The sequence below is a fragment of the Uranotaenia lowii genome, chromosome 3 (genome assembly GCF_029784155.1).
Source record: "Uranotaenia lowii strain MFRU-FL chromosome 3, ASM2978415v1, whole genome shotgun sequence".
In the NCBI taxonomy this organism is placed as follows: domain Eukaryota; kingdom Metazoa; phylum Arthropoda; class Insecta; order Diptera; family Culicidae; genus Uranotaenia; species Uranotaenia lowii.
Window position 1 is genome coordinate 148,615,438 of NC_073693.1, and position 19,834 is coordinate 148,635,271.

Here is a 19,834-nt window from a genome sequence, read left to right on the forward strand (position 1 = left end):
TAGAAGGACAAAGAATTAGTTTTTATGAAAATTATTCAACAAATATGAACTTACCGATGCTTTCGGAAGTGGCGGCGGCGGCCAGCGCCAGTTCCTCCTCCAGATTATTTGGCTTGCAGCTCGTCGTCTTCCAGTGCGTCCGCAACCCGGAGGCGCTGATGTACTTCTTGTCGCAGCCCTGGCACACGTAAGGCCGATCGTTGGTGTGCAGCCGCTTGTGCAGTTTGAGGTGCACGAACTGGGTGAACTTCTGGGGGCAGAGATCGCACGCGTACGGCTTCTGGCCGCTATGTAGCCTCAGGTGCGTTTTAAGGTTCGAAGTCGAGGAGAATCGCTTCTTACAGATGTCACACTCGTGCGGTTTCTCGCCGGTGTGGACCAGGTGGTGCTTCTGGAGGTGGGCAAGTTGAGTGAAGGATTTGGTGCAAACGTTGCATTTGAAGGGCCGCTCTCCGGAATGCGTTCGCAGGTGGACTTTGAGGTTGGACAGCTGACCGAATGTTTTGCTGCAGACGTTACATTCGTAGTGCATTTTGCCATCTCGCTTTCGCAGAGGATACGGTAGACTTCGGTAGCCTCGACTGTTAGGGCTCTCCGGACTCATGGGACTTCCACTTCGTGAGTAGGATCCCCCATCGGGACTCAGGCTTCCAGGTGGAGACAGTCGCCCTGGGGACATGTGCGTTAGTGGTGGAAGGGGATTCATCAGCGGGTGACCAAGGGGTAGCTGACCCTTGGCTTGTAGCTGGATGAACCCAGTCGACGATTGGATTGTGTGCGTTGTCAGTCTCTCGTAGTGACCACCGTTAAGAGGTGGAGAGTAGGTCATGTTGGAAGTGCTGTTGATTACAGTGCCATTTGGAGAAGGGTAGATGGAATAGCCATGCTGGGAAGGATCGAACGGCACTGGAGAGTGGGACGGTTGAGGCCTCAGCTCAGATTGGCTGTAGATGATCGTTGGGGATTGAGATTCTCGATGGTCGGTGTCGATGAGTTTGGATTCATGAATAACTTGAAGTCCGGGTTCGCTGCTCTCGACGGGGTTTTGCGAGCTAGAATCTGGACTGCATGCGGTGCCGTATCGTTGAGATTTTTTGTACGAATACGCCATTTCAGTAGGAGAAGTGGGAGGAGGTGTTGCGTTCGGCTGTCTTCGTTGAGGATCATCCGGTTGAGGCCGATTTCCTGTAAGTATCGTTTCTAGTATGCTAGAGCTTGGTGGTGTATACCGTATGTAAGTGGCCGGAGTTGATGTTTCAGCTTCGTAATACGTTTTGACCGGTGCAGATGCTTCTGGCGACGTGTCCACCACAATCACTGAGCTAGTTGCTGGGGTAACTTCAACGGTCGTCACAACTTCTTCCTCCTCTCCGACTTCCTCCGATTTGAAATTCTTATTGTTTTTGAATTCATACTTTAATGGCATCTTCATCTTTACTTTCCTGTATTCATTCTTATCACATATTTCTACCTTTGCATTAACGGTAGTTTCTTTCGGTTCAATTGCTTTCTTAGAGCAATCCAACACGTAGTTGTGCTCACTTTCACTATCACTGGAGTCCTCTGGAGGCGTAAGGCCATCCTCATGGTATCCATTGCTATGGTATCCCTCGTCTGACCTCACAGAACCATCATTGGGCGTCAGCTGATGTTCGTAGTGCCCTTCCTTACTGTTTTGAGAGATCGGTGAGTTCGCGTCTACCTCTTTTGCACTTTCCCGTAGCGGACTTTGCTCCTGGATCACAACTCGAACCGGAGACCTCCTTTGTGGCGCTTCAGTACTCCTTGGCTCTCGTAGCACTGTCGGATGTACTTGGTGATGCGGTTGATGATGATGATGCTGGTGCTTGTGAGGAACTACAATAGTTGTTGTTGTGGATGTGGTGCTTGCGACAGGCGGCATCGTTGCTGCAGGAGGTGAAGGGCTGGGTGTTGGAGTATTCCTCACCGCTGGCAAATACAGACCCATAACATGCTTCACATGATTGTAGGCCACTTCGCTAGGAACCGGAGCTTTCACAATGGCTCCGTACGTTTTCTTCAGCGCTTCCTCCCGACAGATCGAGTAGGTTGCACGCTCCGGATCGATGTCGTAGCCCAGCCGCTTGGCAAAGTCCCGACAGTACCACACCATTAGCTCCTCGTTCGGCATAATATCACGGATTGTGTAGAAGTAGATGTGCTCCTGGTGCTGACAGGCCACAAGATTCATCACCGAAAAGCTGTAGGCCGATGCGACGTACCGCATCCAGTTGGCCTGCGACGGATCTGACCCGTCCAGGTAGAAGAAGTCGCTGTCTTTGAATATCTGAGGAGGTTAGGAGAACAAGTTTTCGTTAGTTAGTTATACTGGTTACTTATTTAAGAGTCAGTTAATAGTGATAGACCGATAGATACCTTAATGTTGCCATAGGAAACATGTCGCAGCTCCTGCACCTATAAGCGTTTTCCGGTTGGTAGAATTTATGTACAATTGCGAAGACAGAATATGTAAGAAAAGAGAAGAAACAAGTTGTTGGTTTAGTAAGCTTCCTTTATCCTGTTAGATATTTAGAGTTGTTAGTTACACAAAAACTAGTTAAGATCGTTTTGAATTGTTCCCACAAAGTGGAAAATTAATTCGGATCAATGACAATTTTCATTAAAACGTTTTAATGCATTTTCCTCTGTTATGGTGAAAAGAAGTCTTTGTCCAAAGTAGACAAAGTAAAACAGTCCCACTTGAAAGTTAAGCTGTGTTTCGGTGTCCCGTCATCATATTCAACTGTTTTGATAGACTATATCGGAAAACTGGTTGCTCATCTACTAATGGAAGATGGGGCCATCAAATGTTTTTGTTTTTTTTCTCTGGATCGTAATCATCCTAGTCTCATTAAACTAGCCATCGTATCGTTTAGCTAAATGTTTAGCCCAGCCAACAAAGGATTCGTAAAATGGCCAACCACACACATCTAATCGTTCAACAAAGACGTGTTGGGTGGAAAACTGAGCTGCTGGAAATATGAGAAGTGAACCATTTTACGCAGGGTGATGGAATAAGTGATAAAACAATTCTTCTTTCCATATCAATTTGATCCTGAAAAGAACGAAGCTGGAGCGTAAAAAACAAGGTACCATTTTAGCAGTATAAATAGCTTTCTCATAAAAATTACTCCAAACTTAAGTAGCATAAATCTCGCGGGGGTGGGTGCGAAAATGTGGATTTTTAAACCCATGCATATAATTTTTTTTGGAAATGACATAAGTGTCCCTCCCATTTGGGATAGGCCAAAATTTGAATGCTTTCCTTCATGTTTGGGCCCTTTTTATATACACTAGGATTGGTCGATTTTGGCTTCTTTGTCTTGGAGAAACGATTAAATCGGTTTATTTTTTTCACTTTTTATTCCTGAGATCTTGGGATTCAGTTTCGTGCAGAATTTTGATTCCTGTATCATTTTAAAGACTGCTTTTCATTATTGGTGCTTCCATTCCAATAAAAGTGAGACCGATTTAATAGGTAGCATTTTACCTCTATATTCTTGAGTTAAACCAGAATTTTTATCAACTACACAAGTAATCGAAGTTTCATAGAACAATCACTTGAAAGCTTAGTCAGTCTTGAATGAAGCTTAAATATTGTGTAGCAATTTACCCAGTTTTAGATTTAAATTTTAGTGTTACTTTGAAATTTCATAGTTAGGTTGCCGAAATCACAGAATAATCTGTAATTTCACAGAATTTTGGCAAATTTTTGTCACAGAACCTGTGTCAGAGATCACAGAATATTGAAAACTTTTACAGAACTTAAGAACTTCTGCATTTTGTACATACTTTTAAGCTTGAGAATTTTGATATCACTATCACTAAATTTTCTTTTTTTAATGAAATTAAAAAAATACGATAAAATTTGTGTTAATTTTATGTGACCCTTCATAAATTTTATAACAACAGGATCACAGAAAACCGTCACAGAATTTTGAGATCAAATCACAAAATAACAAATTTTTATTAGTAGAAACAAACAGAAAGTTTTCAACAACCTTGTCCCATAGTCGACACTCGGTAGAAGGCTGTTTAGATTTTAAATGAGACCACAATTTAAAAGTATTTTTGGAAAAACAAAGACTTCATTTAATATTTAAATATTGCCTCTACTCCTTATGAAAATCATGCTTGAAAAAATTGGATGCTTGAAGAATTGAACCTTAGCCTTTCAGATGTTAGATGAACACGTTACCTTTGTGCCATGACCTGTGACTGAATTGATGGTATTAAAAACACCAGCGTTTATTTAAAACCCTTAGCCTTTTTAAAATAAGTATTCCACCAAGTGAACTAACTTAAAATGGTTGAATTGCTTTGATAAGTAAATTTGCGATATTGAGACTTACTCCTATATAACTTGCTCATAATTTTTACTTTAAAGTATATCATATGGAAAAAATGCATACATTTATTCTGTTTTTGAAATTCTATATAATTCAAGATTGCCAGATCTTTTCAGCTCGTATCCGGGTTGGACAAATCCAGGCTATTTACCTAAAAACCTGGCAAATCCAAACGTTTGATTTCAAAATTTGTCAACCGAAAATCCGGACAATATCCAGGCAAATTTGGTCAAAACCCAGGAACAACTCAACAAGAATCAAGAAAAAGAAATTTTAAAAAAAAATTTGTATCAAAACTCATCAGTAGACTTAAAATCTTGTATTAGGTTTCCAAAAAAATCTTTGATGATTATTTTTATAAAACTTGCTTAAAAAATTTGGTCTTGTTCGCATGAATTAAACATTTTTACAACACAATTTGTTTTTTTTTTTGTTTGGCAAATAAAGTGAATAAATCCTAGCTTTTTCAATGAAACCGGGAAACCGGGCTGGACCGGACTTTTCCCAAATAATGTATTAAATATTCGGGCAAACCCGGATAAAACTGGGCAATCTGGCAAATAAGCTTGACACTCAACCAAAGTCATGAAAAGGTCAATGTTGAATTTGAAAACATATTTTTTTTATTGCTCATACATTTGCTGTTGAAATTTTGAGCCTTCCTATCGTTTTTCACTATTTACTCCAGCATAAAGCAGCCCTCATGCAGCACTCCTTACAAAAATTTGAAAGATCGATCTTGCAAAGATCGATCCTTTTGCTTCGATTTTTAGGTAGATCGATCCTAGAACTATTCAGTGAATCGATATTTTCCACCTTGGTATCTACTAGTGAGTCTGGATTTCGTAAGATTGTCTTGTACTAATCTTATACCTTCATTCCAGTATTTTCATAAAGGCAAATTTTGTTAATTTTGTTATTTAGAGCAAGCTCATTCGTGTTGAAAGAAAGTGGTAGAAATTTGGACACTTGTAGCACTTGACACTTGACACATTTTGAAAATTTTACAATGCAAAACAGTTTTCAAGATTTGCTGCCGTCATATTTTTTTTTGCAGCATTGTTTCTAATTCAGTCGTATCTGATATAAATCTTACTATTTTTTGCATCACAGCTTGCATAATTAGACATAGTGATGTAAAGAAAATTAATGACCGCAGATATTGAAAAATATATTTTTAAATTTCAAATTTTTCAAAATGTGCTTGAAGTGTCAAAATGTCTACCATTTTCTTCCAACACGAGTGAACTTGCTCTTATGGAGTCTGATATTTCAATGAATATCGCACAAATGGAACAGCCTACTTTTATGGAAATAATTCATTTAACACTAAACATACCGGCACTTTGTATATACCTATTTATACCGCCGGGGGTCAAATGACCCCTAACACATTTTCCGCTAAAACTCTGTTGTTTCTCAACCGATTTTTACAAATTTTATAGTTTTGGAAAGCTTGTAACGTGACTCAAATATTGTTTTCAGACAATATTCAGCTACAATCATGAATTTTGAAGTTATTCGTAGTATAAGAAAAAAAAAATCCAAAAAACATGCTTCGGGAAAATGGCTGTAAGTCAGTTTATAGGAGCGCGAAAAAAAATTCATTTGGTGCTTGAAAAACCTGAAGTTAGAAGCTATACGTTGCACATATGGAAAAAAAATTAAAATTTTTTTAAGATCATGACCACAAAAAATGTAAAAAAGTGGTGTAAAAAACGTACTTTTTAATGAACCAATCACCAAAGCTGTCCCAGTCACAGTAGAAATTTTCTGAAAAGTGAATTGGAAAATTGACGTAATTTGTGACATTTTGGCATCTTTAGATTCATAAAACACGAAACACAGAATTTTTGACAGATATTCAAATGTAGCTGTTTTTAGACTTTTTTATCAATTTACTTTTTCTGAGACTATTCTTACACTTACGATCGGCTTTGCACTGGATTTTCAGTATGTTAACAAAAGATTTAAAGAATAAGTTTATATGCTCAAGAAAGGAAATTTCATACCAATTCTAGTGATGTAATTATATTGGCGGTGCAATGCGTGACAAAAATATGATAAATATATTTCTGAAAGTAAAACCAGAAAATTTGAGCGAATGCTCGTTTGTTTTTTCGTTTCCTTTCGCCCGTCTTCGTGTGCAAAATAGCTGTGAAATATTACCACCCACAGTGCCCGTCTGCCAAGCAGGAATTGGTGCTGACTTTTCAAAATTCTGAAACTACTTCACTATTTTATTTATCATATTTTTGTCACGCATTGCACCGCCAATATAGTTACATCACTAGAATCGGTATGAAATTTCCTTTCTTGAGCATATAAACTTATTCTTTAAATCTTTTGTTAACATACTGAAAATCCAGTGCAAAGCCGATCGTAAGTGTAAGAATAGTCTCAGAAAAAGTAAATTGATAAAAAAGTCTAAAAACAGCTACATTTGAATATCTGTCAAAAATTCTGTGTTTCGTGTTTTATGAATCTAAAGATGCCAAAATGTCACAAATAACGTCAATTTTCCAATTCACTTTTCAAAAAATTTCTACTGTGACTGGGACAGCTTTGGTGATTAGTTCATTGAAAAGAACGTTTTTTACACCACTTTTTTACATTTTTTGTGGTCATGATCTTAAAAAATTTTTAATTTTTTTTCCATATGTGCAACGTTTAGCTTCTAACTTCAGGTTTTTCAAGCACCAAATGAATTTTTTTTCGCGCTCCTATAAACTGACTTACAGCCATTTTCCCGAAGCATGTTTTTTGGATTTTTTTTTCTTATACTACGAATAACTTCAAAATCCATGATTGTAGCTGAATATTGTCTGAAAACAATATTTGAGTCACGTTACAAGCTTTCCAAAACTATAAAATTTGTAAAAATCGGTTGAGAAACAACAGAGTTTTAGCGGAAAATGTGTTAGGGGTCATTTGACCCCCGGCGGTATAAATAGGTATACCACATACGTATTTCGAAATCTACAAACTTAAAAAATAATATTTTGATGCAAAAATACGTGCATTTTGAAAATAAAAATAGTCATGAAGAAAAATTTCCGAAAAAAGGAAAACAAAAGGAGTTATAGTCATTTGAAGTTCAAAAAATGTCATTTGACCCCCTCCGGTATAAATAGTGTTAAAAAACAAAAAAATGATTATTTCAAATATTTTTTCACTCTCACTCTATTCCTATGTTTTCAAATGTCAGTATTTTTATTCAAAGAGATAACCAATTTCAAAATTTCAAACCAAAGCAATGTACCCAGCAAACATAAAATCGCATAACAAATGATAGCTCAAGTCGTTAAAAATGTTTATGTTTACCGCCATGGATGGCAAAACTGCTCAGATCAGCGTGTCCAGCGAATGAGAGTGCGATTTTTTGGTCTGCTCCGCACAAGCTGTGCGGACAAAGATAAATAGCACTGTAAACAAGAGAGGGATTGTTAACACATAAAAGTGAGCGAGAGCATTCACATTCACTGATGAAGTGTATTCTCTTCTCCGGAAAAATCTATAGCGCATTTTGTCGAGGAGAAGTCTGAGAACTATCCTGATTTGTCAGGATTTGTCATGTTTTTCGAGAGACCGTCCGGATTTTTGCAAAAAATTCTCGAAATGTTCTGATTTTGGAAAGTCAGTCTTCAAAACGTCCTCATTTATTATGATTTTCAACAAAACATCTCAATTATAATCGAATTAGTAGTTAAATGATGAAAACATCGAACGAATCTGTAAAAAAAATAGTTTAAACCATTTAACCGGTGGAAATCATCGGTTCATGCGATGTTTAATTGGTGTTTTTCGATAGAAAATTGCTGGCCAGCTCAGAGGATGCTTACTTCTGTTGCATAGATTAAGGCGTTTACAGCACCTGTGATTCGCCTAAATTTATGCAAAATATGCAGAGCTACATACAATATCCAGAAATCTAATGGTGTGCTGAAAAATCCAGTAATTGTTTGGGATGTCCTGATTTTTGACAAAACCACCTGGAATCTCTGGCTACCTTTAACAGTTTTTTTTTCTCAAGAAATAAAGGCAGTGGGCATGGTTGTCACACATGGCCCACAAGTACAGATTAATCTGAATAAATACAGATTTTTGCATTAATTGTTGTACAAATTCTGTCCGATCAGAAGACAAAAAAAAACAGATTTTCTTAGAAATATTTTGCACTGATGACCTTTTTGGTTGTTGGTTCACATTTCGGAGCAGCTATTTTAATAATTATTTCTAATGAGATTAAAAATTTAATAGGGACAAAGCTGTTATTTTGTTTTTACGGTTTTCCGTTTATACTGAAGTGTATGACCGAAACACTAGGGCAGTCTTGCAAAGGGTTCTCTTTCTTTCACACAGATGCGAAAGCTCTCACACTTGCTGTGTTGTGAGTTCCTTATAGCCAGAGATGCCAATGTGTCTGAATTTTCAAGATTTGCCTGAATTTTCATGATTTGCCTGATTTTTCAATGCTTAACCTGACAACCTGATAAGCCATTTTGTTTCCGAGATTTTTTAAAAATTGGCCTGATTTTTGCGAATGTAATGAAAAATGGGTTTAAAAAAAACTTCATTAGATACTTTTGGGCTTGTGATATAGCTCAGTTGGCAAGTCTGTTGTCTCCTGAGCAGATGTCCGTGAGTTCGAGCCCAAGAGTAAACATCGAACACAGTTGTACCGGATAGTTTTTCAATAACGATCCGCCAACTGCAACGTTGATAAAGTCGCGAATGCCATGAAGATGGTAAAACGACTATAATCGAAACAAAAAAAAAAAAAAAAAATTAGATACTTTTGCTGAAGTAAAAATGCGAAGCGCTGACCAAAGAAATGTCATACCTTTGAGCGAAATTTGTCATTACTTTCACGTATCCTTGATTTTTGAAAAAAAAAAGTTGGCAACCCTGCTTACAGCGATCAGCGAAAAAGGATTGCACTCAGAAGCCTTACTGAAAACAATCCTGTTTTCTGCCGGCTCTTTGTTGTTTGAGGGGAGCCAAACCCAATATGTTTATTGCAATCCCTACCAAATAAACGATCGTTAAAATGGTTACTTCAAGTCGGTATAAATCGGATGTGATAAAATGTCCGCCATGTCTGCGACTAGCAGTGTAACCAGATTAAAAGAATTACCCAATGAGAGAAGCAGCAAACATTGCCACCGGCAACGATTTGCATGCATTGAGAGAAAACTGGCGCTCTCTTGAATACTTTTATACGAGTAAAGTGTTGAAAATCTTCCAAATAGTGTAGTTATTATTAATCTGGATAGAAGTTATGTAAGACATGTATGAATTTTGCCTCCAATTTGGTAGGTAAATGCTTTTTTTTTTTTTTTCGAATTTTAACGATCATTCTAAAATGTATATGGACCGCATAACAAAATTGTTGAGAAATATACCTACAAAAATGTTTGTAAATTCAATGAGGCGAAAACATAGACATTACTGATAATGTTTCATAGCAGTCTTTTCGTAGCCTTAATATATATTGTTTTAATTTGAAAAAACATTCATACTGAAATGAAAACGATTTCAAAAAATTTTAAAATTGGACCCAAAAACAAAAAAATCCTGTCCATTTTTTTTGTGTTTTTTTTTAACAAAAAATGTAACTAAACCTTAGAAAATTACGCGAAATCTAGACCAGATTCTGAATTTTTGAAAGAATTATTTTCGCATGATGCCTCCTAGAAACTTTTGCACTGAAAATGAAACAGCTAGGAACTCGAAGGAATTACAACTTCATCAACAATGTCAATTTTGAAATTTTCAAAAATGTTTTTTTTTGTTTTCCTTATGTTAGGTACCTTCACATGGTTTAATCGATCAATTTCAATGTGTGTTATGGCTTGCCTTTAAAAATTTATACTAAAACTTCATGGTTTTCCTTGAACAAGCATTTGAAGTAAACAAACATTTAGTCAATGTGATGAAGGAAATTGATCGAATTTTAAATTTCCCCTAAAAGTCTCCTTTTTTTGAGACTCCAAAACTGCAAAATTTGTTTACATGGGACTGTTCAAATTTGTACATTTGCCCAGCTGTCCAGCTGATTTGACTAATTTGATAAGATGAGACTCATTTCAATGGTAAAATCGTATTTAATCTATTCTATTTTGATTATGTAAAGGTGATTTTAACTAACTAGGTTTTTCGACCTCGTAATACGTATCATCACTTTTAAGATAATTTCGATAAGTTTATTTTAAGACTATCATTCGAGGAAACCAAAAAGATTTGGCACTTTACATGAAAATTGTTATTAATATTAGAATGTTCGAACGTAAAAAGTTCTTTTAATGATATAAGTTAACTGTTAACAACTATCAAAAGTGAAATATTTTCAGAGATTTTCAATATGTACAAAAGAAACATAAAACTGCTTGATTACAAGATTGTTAATGAAGTTAGGATCTAAACAATTTAAAATAAATTAGGTCTGTACAAAAGGGTTCAATAAATCGTCAATCAAACTTACCCTCCAGAAGTACCGCCACAGGGTTTTATCGCTGGGGTGGCTGGGCGTCCGAATTCCCTCGAATGGCCCAAATCGTGTTCCCCGAGGGATCACTCCGGTACTCCATACTCCTTCCGTCTTTTGCGGGGTGATTTTTGTTTGAAAGTTAAAAAAGAAAAATTGTGGAATTTTCTCGAATTAGTATAAATTGTTGTTATGGATTGCAATTTGTTTATTAATGAATTATATTTTCAAAGTGATAAAAGGAAAGTAACTCACCGTCACCGTTGGCGTCGACAGGACCAGCGACGGCTTCAGGGTAAGGCTGCGGGGTAGCGTTTTGTCGGCCCGGTTGGGCACTCCCTTCTCGCAGGGCACATCCGGCACGATGTAGACGGCCAGTCGTTCAAAGTCTTCCTCTCGCATCCGCGTTACGTCGTAGTCCTGCTGGACGTTCGGCGTGACGCTCCGGGGTGGTTGCGTTCCGGCCATGGTCGTTATCTGTGGGTGGTGCAGGGAGAAAGGAGAAGAAAAACCCCAGTTAGTTGAGGGCGGTTCCGGTTCCGGGAAGTGAGTGAGTGAGTGGTTTCTTTGTTCAGAACGGGCAAAGGGTGTCTGGTGAAAAGCGAACTTTTCCCTTTGTTGTCTCAAGGTGAATGACGATGAGCAGCCGTTCCCTGCTGCTAGCTCATGTGGTGGTTTCACGACGACGACGACGCCGCCGAGGGGAGCGTCGTGAGAAAAGTAGTGAATCCAGACGATTCCTGGCCGAGTAGGGGGGCAAGGGAACAGACTGTAGAAAATCAAGGTCAACCCGATAGGATTATGCAATCATCGGCTTGTGTGTCTGGTCTCTCGATTTCAACTGTGGCGCAGTGCATTTCCTTGCGCTTTTTAGATGACGGCATATGTGCATGCCATGCATTCCGAATCCCCCCTCCTTTTCATATTTTCTTCCTAGAACTGACCTTTTCCTATTACGCCATCAAAACCATAACTTTGGGGAAACTTCCCACTTAGCATACGTTAAAAGGCGGAAATTTATCGATTCACCAGCCCGATTGCATGCTTGCTTTTAGTAGAACTTTCTTCACTTCTGTAACCGTTTTTTTTGTTACCAGGCCTGACCGGGGCTAAAGGAAAAGCACCGTCACACACATCAAACATGCATATCTACACAAAGCGGCAGCGACGACAACGACGTTCACTTTTTGCCCTTTTCTGCAAACGAAAGTGAAATATCAAAGGTTGAGGCTGAAATTAATGCCCCACCTTGATTCACTTTTCACTCTAGCTTTTGCGCCAACCTTGTACGAGGACTGTTAAAAATTTATGTTCTCATAGTTCTCACAATTATTTTTAAACTCTTATGCAACGCCAAGTTCCAAAAAACTGGACACTTGACCAACAAATCCATAGAATTCCTACACATTCGATACCCGTTGAAAAAAGTCACAACCCTCGATCGAAAAAATAGACCCGAAAACCGATGCAGCAATGCGGATTTTCCAATTGCGTAAAAGCTGTGGCAATCCAATAAAGTGTGTCAAATCCAGCAAACAACGAGGACCGACAACTATACGCAACCAGCCACTAATGATAGTAGATGAAAATGATAGGAGAAAACCCTGATCCATTCAAGAGTCCTCCTAATACTCAGACAATTGCAATTGCAAAAAAAAAATCCCAACCAACGACGACGGAACAGACAGTTGACGATGCAGGAAAGGATGCAGCGTCCACCCGGGGTTTTATCATCTGCATCCTTCTCCGCAAAATGCATGTCCCAACTCTGAAAAATGAATCGGGAAAATCGTTGTGGGAGAGTTGCGATTCACGTCCCACCAATAAGGAAGTCGTTCGCCATCGAAAGTGCTGAATGGAATGGGGGGATGATTTGGCGTTCCGAACCTTGGGCAATGTGGCCTCTGTTAGGATGAAGCGAACGGTCGGATGCATTTTGCTTTCGAGAGTATTAGTGCTAGGATTGCGGGTGTATTGGGTGGACTGACGAGAGAAAGTTTTCTTGTATGGGTGCCGGAAGACTCGTGGATTTCGTATAGTTCACTTTGTTGGAGGCGCTTAGATAAATGTATTTTAAAATTTAAAATTTGATCAAACATATTTTTAATACCATTTTCCGAATTGTTTCAGTTCGTTATCAGAACTTTCAATGATTTTTACAGAAATAAAAAAAACAAGGTTAACGTTGTTTAATTTAAACAAATGTAAAAACTTAAGAAACTAGTGAAAAAATCATCTCTCTTGTATTTATTAAATTGTGCATTTGGAAGCAAGTCCTCCATAAGCTGATCAGTTAATTGCATTTGATTTCTGTATGCTTGCATCTGAAAATGTGAATCTTATCCTGTTAAATTAATCAGAAATCAGTTAAACTATTTTAAAATTCCCAATTCCGACCGAGAGCAAAAGTGCCTCGGCAAATGAGAGCGAAAATGGCGGCACTTTCCGCTTCCTTTTGGCGTTGCTGCTGTGAGAAGGAGGGAATCATCTTCCGGGTCTGGGAGCTGTCGACGACGACGACGTCTCGCCTAGACTTTCGGTGTGTGGGTAAGTGCAGCTGCCCACCGATCGACAAAGCCAAATTTGTCTCTACTGACCCAGTTACAGCAGCAGCAGCAGTGGGTGGGGTTGGATTGGTGGAAAGTTCCGACCTACCTCAACTTTGTGAATATGGGAATCGATTTGTTTGGCAGAAATTTCTCGGTGGAATGGGAGGATGAAAGCAGCATTCGAGAGCAGCTTTTTGTGGACCGGAAGCGTCGTGAGAGCGCAGCATCTTTCCGTCTTTTTTTTTAGTGTGGGTGGTTGGTGGTGCGATTTTTTTCCTGGCTGCAAAGCTAGTTCTGACAATGAGGAAATTGGAGTTTCCGGTTGGCTTCGATTCGTTTTCAAGTGACGATCGGGGAAGAAAATTGGTAGTGGTGCAGAATAAGAAGGAGGATTATGGAATTTTTCTAGAGATTTTAAATTGAACGTATGTGTTTGACTGATAATGCGCTTTTTATGAAGTTGTGAAATCCAAAATTCAGTGAAAAATATTAAAAGGTAATAGTCGTTTTCTAAGTTCAGTATGAGGTTTTCTCATACTTTTCATTAATTTTCTATAGAAAGTTTAGGTTGTTGTTGTTTGTATCTAGAAATAGTTGTTTCATTTGCCTTAAATTTAGCATTGGATTTTCCACAGGTTCCAGGGAAATATTGTAAAATTATCTTTCTATATAAATCGATTTATATAAAAATGCTTCAATTGAGCTCTTGCAGATAGGAATGCACCATGTTAAGTGATATAAACTTAAATAATTACAGTCTATCATTCCCATAATCAATTTTTATAGTAAAAATCCGTATTACTTCATTTTATCACTTTGATTTATTAGCTTCAGGATCACAAAATACACCTTCTTTGCAAGGTTGCCAAAAAGAATGTTGTGTTTTTGCCATAAAAAATCCCGAATTCTGTTTTTTTTTAATTAAAATTCTGTGACGGTTTTCTGTGACATTATTTTTAAAAAGTTCATTGAAAATAATGTGAAACATCAACAAATTGGAAGCTACTTACAGTTTAAATAGAAAAAAATCGATTAACATTACCTTTTTTTTCTATATTTCCATGAATTAGAGTCAGAAATAAAAATGTCAAAAGTGACATAAAATATATGATTTTGAAAATCTGTACAAAATTTGCTGTGATCTGTGACACAGATTATATGACTCAAATTATGTGATAATACAGATTTTTCTGTGATTGCGGCAGCCTTCTAAGATAAATCGTTAACTGAAAGAGCTGAAATCAACAGAAACATTACGAAAATAATGTCCAAAAACTGCTCCGATTCACCCCACTTTACGATACTGAAAAATTCGTCAGAAAAGTGAGAAATTGGCATTGACTCAAATGTTGTACAAAATAATTGATAAATTGAGTTCATCAGCACACATTTGAATGGCTTTTCAGCCGTAGTAAATATAGTTTATAAGAACAAAATGTTGTTTTTGGTTGATTCTATTAGATTATGACTTATTTTATGCACTGGAACTGCATTTAAAATTACCGAACTTAAAATTGATTGTTTTAACGCCTGAAGTTAAGCCACGGTATCTCTGACAGAACAACTTTATTAATCGAAAATTAGCATCGCAAAATTTTGCACCATTCGACAGCTGAGGCTTTCCGCTTTTATTTGAGCCCAAATGTAAAATAATCCATCGGGGGGTCTAGAAAACTTTATTTTTTTTTAAAGATTTTAACCTTTTCAATTGTTTTTTTTTTCAAAAAATAACTAACATACTGATAACTGTTAAAAAATTTGTCTTTCCCCTAGCGTTATTTCAATTGCATATTATGTGAGTCACATGATCGAGTAGAAAAACTCAGTAGCAACAACTTTGTTCAATACTTCAAAGTGATACAAATTTTGAGAAAAGAGTTGTAATGTCGCCAACAAAGTGATTATTTCATTTGAAAAATCTTGTTAAACTTATCACTGATTGTACTTAGACCAGAAATAGTACCCAGGTGGCTTAGATATTGGTTGTAGAGTATGCAAATGTTCAGAATGGTTTATTCACGTTAAAAATCAATCTTTCAAATAAATATAATCAGGAAAATCTGAAGTAAAGAACATTTATGGGGTTTTATTATGAAAACTATGGCCTCTGCTTCATTTGAAAATTTTGTTTCAAAAGAAATATCTTAAATATATGTGCAAAACCTCGGAAAATAAGTGTAGAGAAATTATTTTAAGCCTTTCAAGCCACTACAATAAATTCCGTTATTTAGTGATACGGTGTTATTTTTGGTTTGCATAGAAAAAAAATATTCCAATGATAACCGAAAATGCAAAAATCCACAGGAAATGTTTGCTAAAAAATCCACGTCCAAGAAATTAAAAAAAAAAACTAGTATTTGCGAAAGTTTGAACAAATGCAAAACTTTTAGGAATCAAAATTAAAAATTCTAAAAAAAAAAATAATGAAATTAGGCCCAGTCAACAAATTAAAAGTTAAATTAGAAATTTACAGACATTAGGTTCAGTTCGTTTACTTTTGGAAAAAAACAATCCTGAAATTTGTGCATAAACTCAAATTCGACCATATTTTTACAATGTACACAAATTTCTCTAAAAACGCTAACTTATGCAATCAAACATCAACAAAATGTTCAAATGATTTGATGTGGTACATTAGAAACGGGTTGAACAACCGATTAACAGTGAACAGTAAAAAATCGTAATAAAATGATGAAAAAATAATATAAAAATAAAATGATGAAAGATTTTCAACAAAGATATTTCGTTGTGTTTTCCAGTTGGACTAATTTGGGCTTAAGTGTTATAAAAAAGTCCTAATTGTTTGCTGTTCCCAAATTTAAGTTCATAAAAGTCATAGCACAAACTTAATTTCAACTATTAGTTACTAAACTTTCAAGAAAAGCAGGCGGCATTTTTTTCATAATTAAAACCCATGCATGACAGCTTTTCCCTTCAGATTTTCCTGATTATATTTATGTAAAAGATTGATTTTTTATGTAAAATTGCCATCCTGAACATTTTAACACTCCACAATAAATAACTAAATCGTTTGGAAACTAGTTCTGGTCTTAGTACAATCAATTAAGAGAAGATGAATAAGATTTTTAAAATGAAATGATAATAACTCCGTTTGGGACATTACAACTCTTTTCTCTCAATTTGTATTACTTTGATGTCTTGAACAAAGTTGTAGCCAGCAAATTTTAAAATTAAACCATGTGATTGACATATGGAGTTGAAACAACGTTTAAGGTAAGACAAGAGTTTTAACAGTTAGTAGTATGATGCTGCCTTAAAAAAAAAATCGTTAAAAAGGTTAGAAAATATTGAAAAAATAAAGTGTTTTATAGGATTATTTCAAATGAAAGAGGAAAGTCCCAGCTTTTGAATGGTTCTCAAATAGGCTGTGTCAATTTTTGAAAAATAAAATGTTTTCCCAGGGACACCATGAATGCATTATCAGGAACTTAATTTTGATATGGGTTAAGTTGTTTAATTTAGATTGTTCTACACAATCTTATCTGCTTACTAACTCAAATAGTAAAATCAACGTTGTTTCAAATTTTTAAAAGTGCCAATTTTTCTAAATTTATTTTTTTCCTTTACTTCACTAGGGGGTCTTTTTGAATAGATTTGATGTATTTTCTCTTGTACAGTAATGTTTTTTTTAAAGATCCACGAAATACATCATTAAAAACCGTATGGAAAATTTAAAGAGCTGAGTTGGTGAGAACATAAAGAAAAGTAAAATCAGTAACTATAAGCAGTTCCGATTTACCCTTTTTTAACGATCCCTACCTATTTTTAAGCATGTCAGTGACGATTAAGAATTCAAAAATATATTAAAGAAATTGCTTATCACTAACGCAAAATTAAAATCCGATATGCAAAACAATACATAATAGGTTTTAGGAAATTTTTTACATGATATTGACTGGAATGTGTTGCTGTTTCAGAATTGTTTTTTAAATATATCTGATCAGCTCAGCTTTGTCAGCTCCCGATCGATTTGATTAGTGTGTTCAGGGAAGAACAGAAGGAAAAACACTTAAAAAAAAATAAAACAAAATATTCCAGTGCAATGTTTTGTGTTTTGTTCAGCAGATGCTCTTGTTTCACCCAACCCAATTTTTCAACTTTACTCATGCTCGATTTTAATGAAGAATTTAATTACAGCAAGTTCTGTTTATTATTTAATGTATCGGACTTATCGGTGAAATTAATTTTCTATTAGTAAGAACTTTTAAAGATGATAAAATTTTAGCTTAACTAAGCATAGTTGACTACTCATATCCACCTTAAATCCTTGTACTTGAACTGCTCAGATATGGCCGTTCATTTAAAACTTCAGATAATATATTTGATTCTAAAGATCATTAAATGTCATAGACGAATAGAAAGTATGTCAAGTTATTGAAGCCATAATTTTTTTATCTCTTCTAACTTTCTAAGCCTCTATGAAATTTCTTTGTCTTGAAATGTTCTTACTTAATGAAAACAAATATCACCAATAAGGCCGATAAATTTTTGACAATCCGAATAACATTTCTACTATTTTATATAATTTCTACTCAAATCAAGATCCATTTTACCTAATCGAATATATGGTTTATGGCATGGCCGTAGGAACGGGATATGAGGAAAAAAAAGCGTGGTATTCTACTCTACACTCAAAATTTAAATTTAGAATCAAATTATGACCATAGAGTAAGGTTCTTCAAGAATAACAATCTAGAATAAAAACTAATGCCGAAAACCTCAAAAACCTATCCCAAGTTCTAAATTTGGCCTCACTTTTTAAAATGTTCCCACTTGTTTATTAAAATTCAGGTCTGTATATTAAATTTTAAAATAAATAAAACCCATTTCGAAGGTTCTGATTCCATATTTCTAAATTGCATTTCTATTTTGGTATTTCGGATTATGTATCCAGTTCAGGATTCTTGATTTTCAGTTCTAATAATCATAAAAAAAAAAAATGAAAAGCTTTTAAATCCTGGTTCAAATTTGGTTTTGAAATTCATATCAAATATAAATCATGTTTTTCGAGATCATATGCATTTGAAATATTTTGATAGAAGTTTTCCAAATATGAAAATAAGAAAATTTTGGTTTAATATTCAAATCAGAAGTTCTTAAACATAATTCTTACATTAAAAATCAAACAGTTAAAGCTTCGAAAGGGAAATCCAAAATTGAAAACTCATATTCAGATTCATCATTTTAAATTCAAATTATCATACAGATTCTCCATTCAGATTTAAAATAAATAATTTGAAATGTTTATTTAGATTAAACCTGAACTACAGAATCTTTATAGTTAATTCATGAATTAGGGCTGTAAAACTTGGCTAATAAAATTCTGATCTAGAATTAAGATTCAGAATTCGTATTTTTTTTGTACATTTCATGAATCGTTTAGAAATTTGGACACAGATTCAATGCTCAATTTATGAAACAAGGTTCAGAACTCAGATTCAGAACTCAGATTGAAAATTCAGTAAAAGATTTAGCTTGTAAATACATTTTTCAATCAACATAAATTGTTGAGATTTTCAAGAGATCATAAACTTAAGATTGCTTGTCAATTCATTTTCCAGATTTCAAATTTTTAATCAAAATAAGTTTGTACATACAATTCAGCTGAAAATCACAAATAAACGCCAGAATTTGAGTAAAATTTCTTAGTTTTGTGTTATACAGAATAAAATCAAAATTTTATTTCAAAAAGTTTTTCACAGAATTTTCAATATGGAATTGATTATTTATGCTAAATATTTGATGCGAAACATCTACCTGATCTCCATCTGGAAAATCTGCATAAAATTTTATATTTTCACGGTGTATTGTTTAACATTATGAAAACAGAAAGATAAAGTCTAAGCCGCCAGACATCAAAATTCGTCATTTTATTTTTAAGAAAGCAATGATCAAAATTCTGTTAATTTAAAATATTTTAGTAATGAGAAGTGTTGCGTTAAGTTTTATAAAATAAGGTTTCATTATAAGATGCAAACATTTGAATTAATCTTTTTAATGCAGTATACTAGCAGCAAGCAAAAAAAAAAATAACTTGGTCCGCAATTTGTTAATATGTGTTAAACCAAGCTACACAGCAAATTTTTTTTGCTGGAAACCAGCAAAATTTTGCTGGTTTTTGTCCCACTGACTTTCCAGCAAAATTTCCAGCAATTTAAATTGCTGGAAAAAACAGCAAACGTTAATGCTGGTTTCCAGCAACTCAAATTGCTGGAAAATCAGCAATCCAGATTGCTGGAAACCAGCTATTTTTCTTTCAAAATAACCGGCTGTATTTAGTACCAAATTTATATTTCAATTCTAAATTAAATATTGAATACTGGCTGTGCATATAATGAGCAATGAAACAGAATTAGTTTCCTCCATTTTTAAATTATGTTTTGTTGTTATTTTCAACAATTTTTTTT

At 35.3% G+C, this 19,834-nt stretch overlaps 1 protein-coding gene across 7 annotated transcripts in view; it reads right to left on the minus strand.

Annotated features, from left to right (window-relative positions):
• The window catches only part of LOC129758632 (PR domain zinc finger protein 1), a 198,516-nt gene that overhangs the window by 5,850 nt on the left and 172,832 nt on the right, over positions 1-19,834 (minus strand). For 3 of the 7 annotated variants that reach the window (XM_055756177.1, XM_055756175.1, XM_055756176.1), the window contains 4 exons: positions 11,113-11,334; positions 10,855-10,971; positions 2,398-2,436; positions 55-2,308 (listed from right to left, as the gene is read on the minus strand). In XM_055756177.1, the coding sequence (XP_055612152.1) occupies positions 55-2,308; positions 2,398-2,436; positions 10,855-10,971; positions 11,113-11,325 (2,623 nt within the window). In that variant the 5' untranslated portion in view covers positions 11,326-11,334. The other 4 variants (XM_055756179.1, XM_055756178.1, XM_055756181.1 and 1 more) reach the window with 4 other exon arrangements.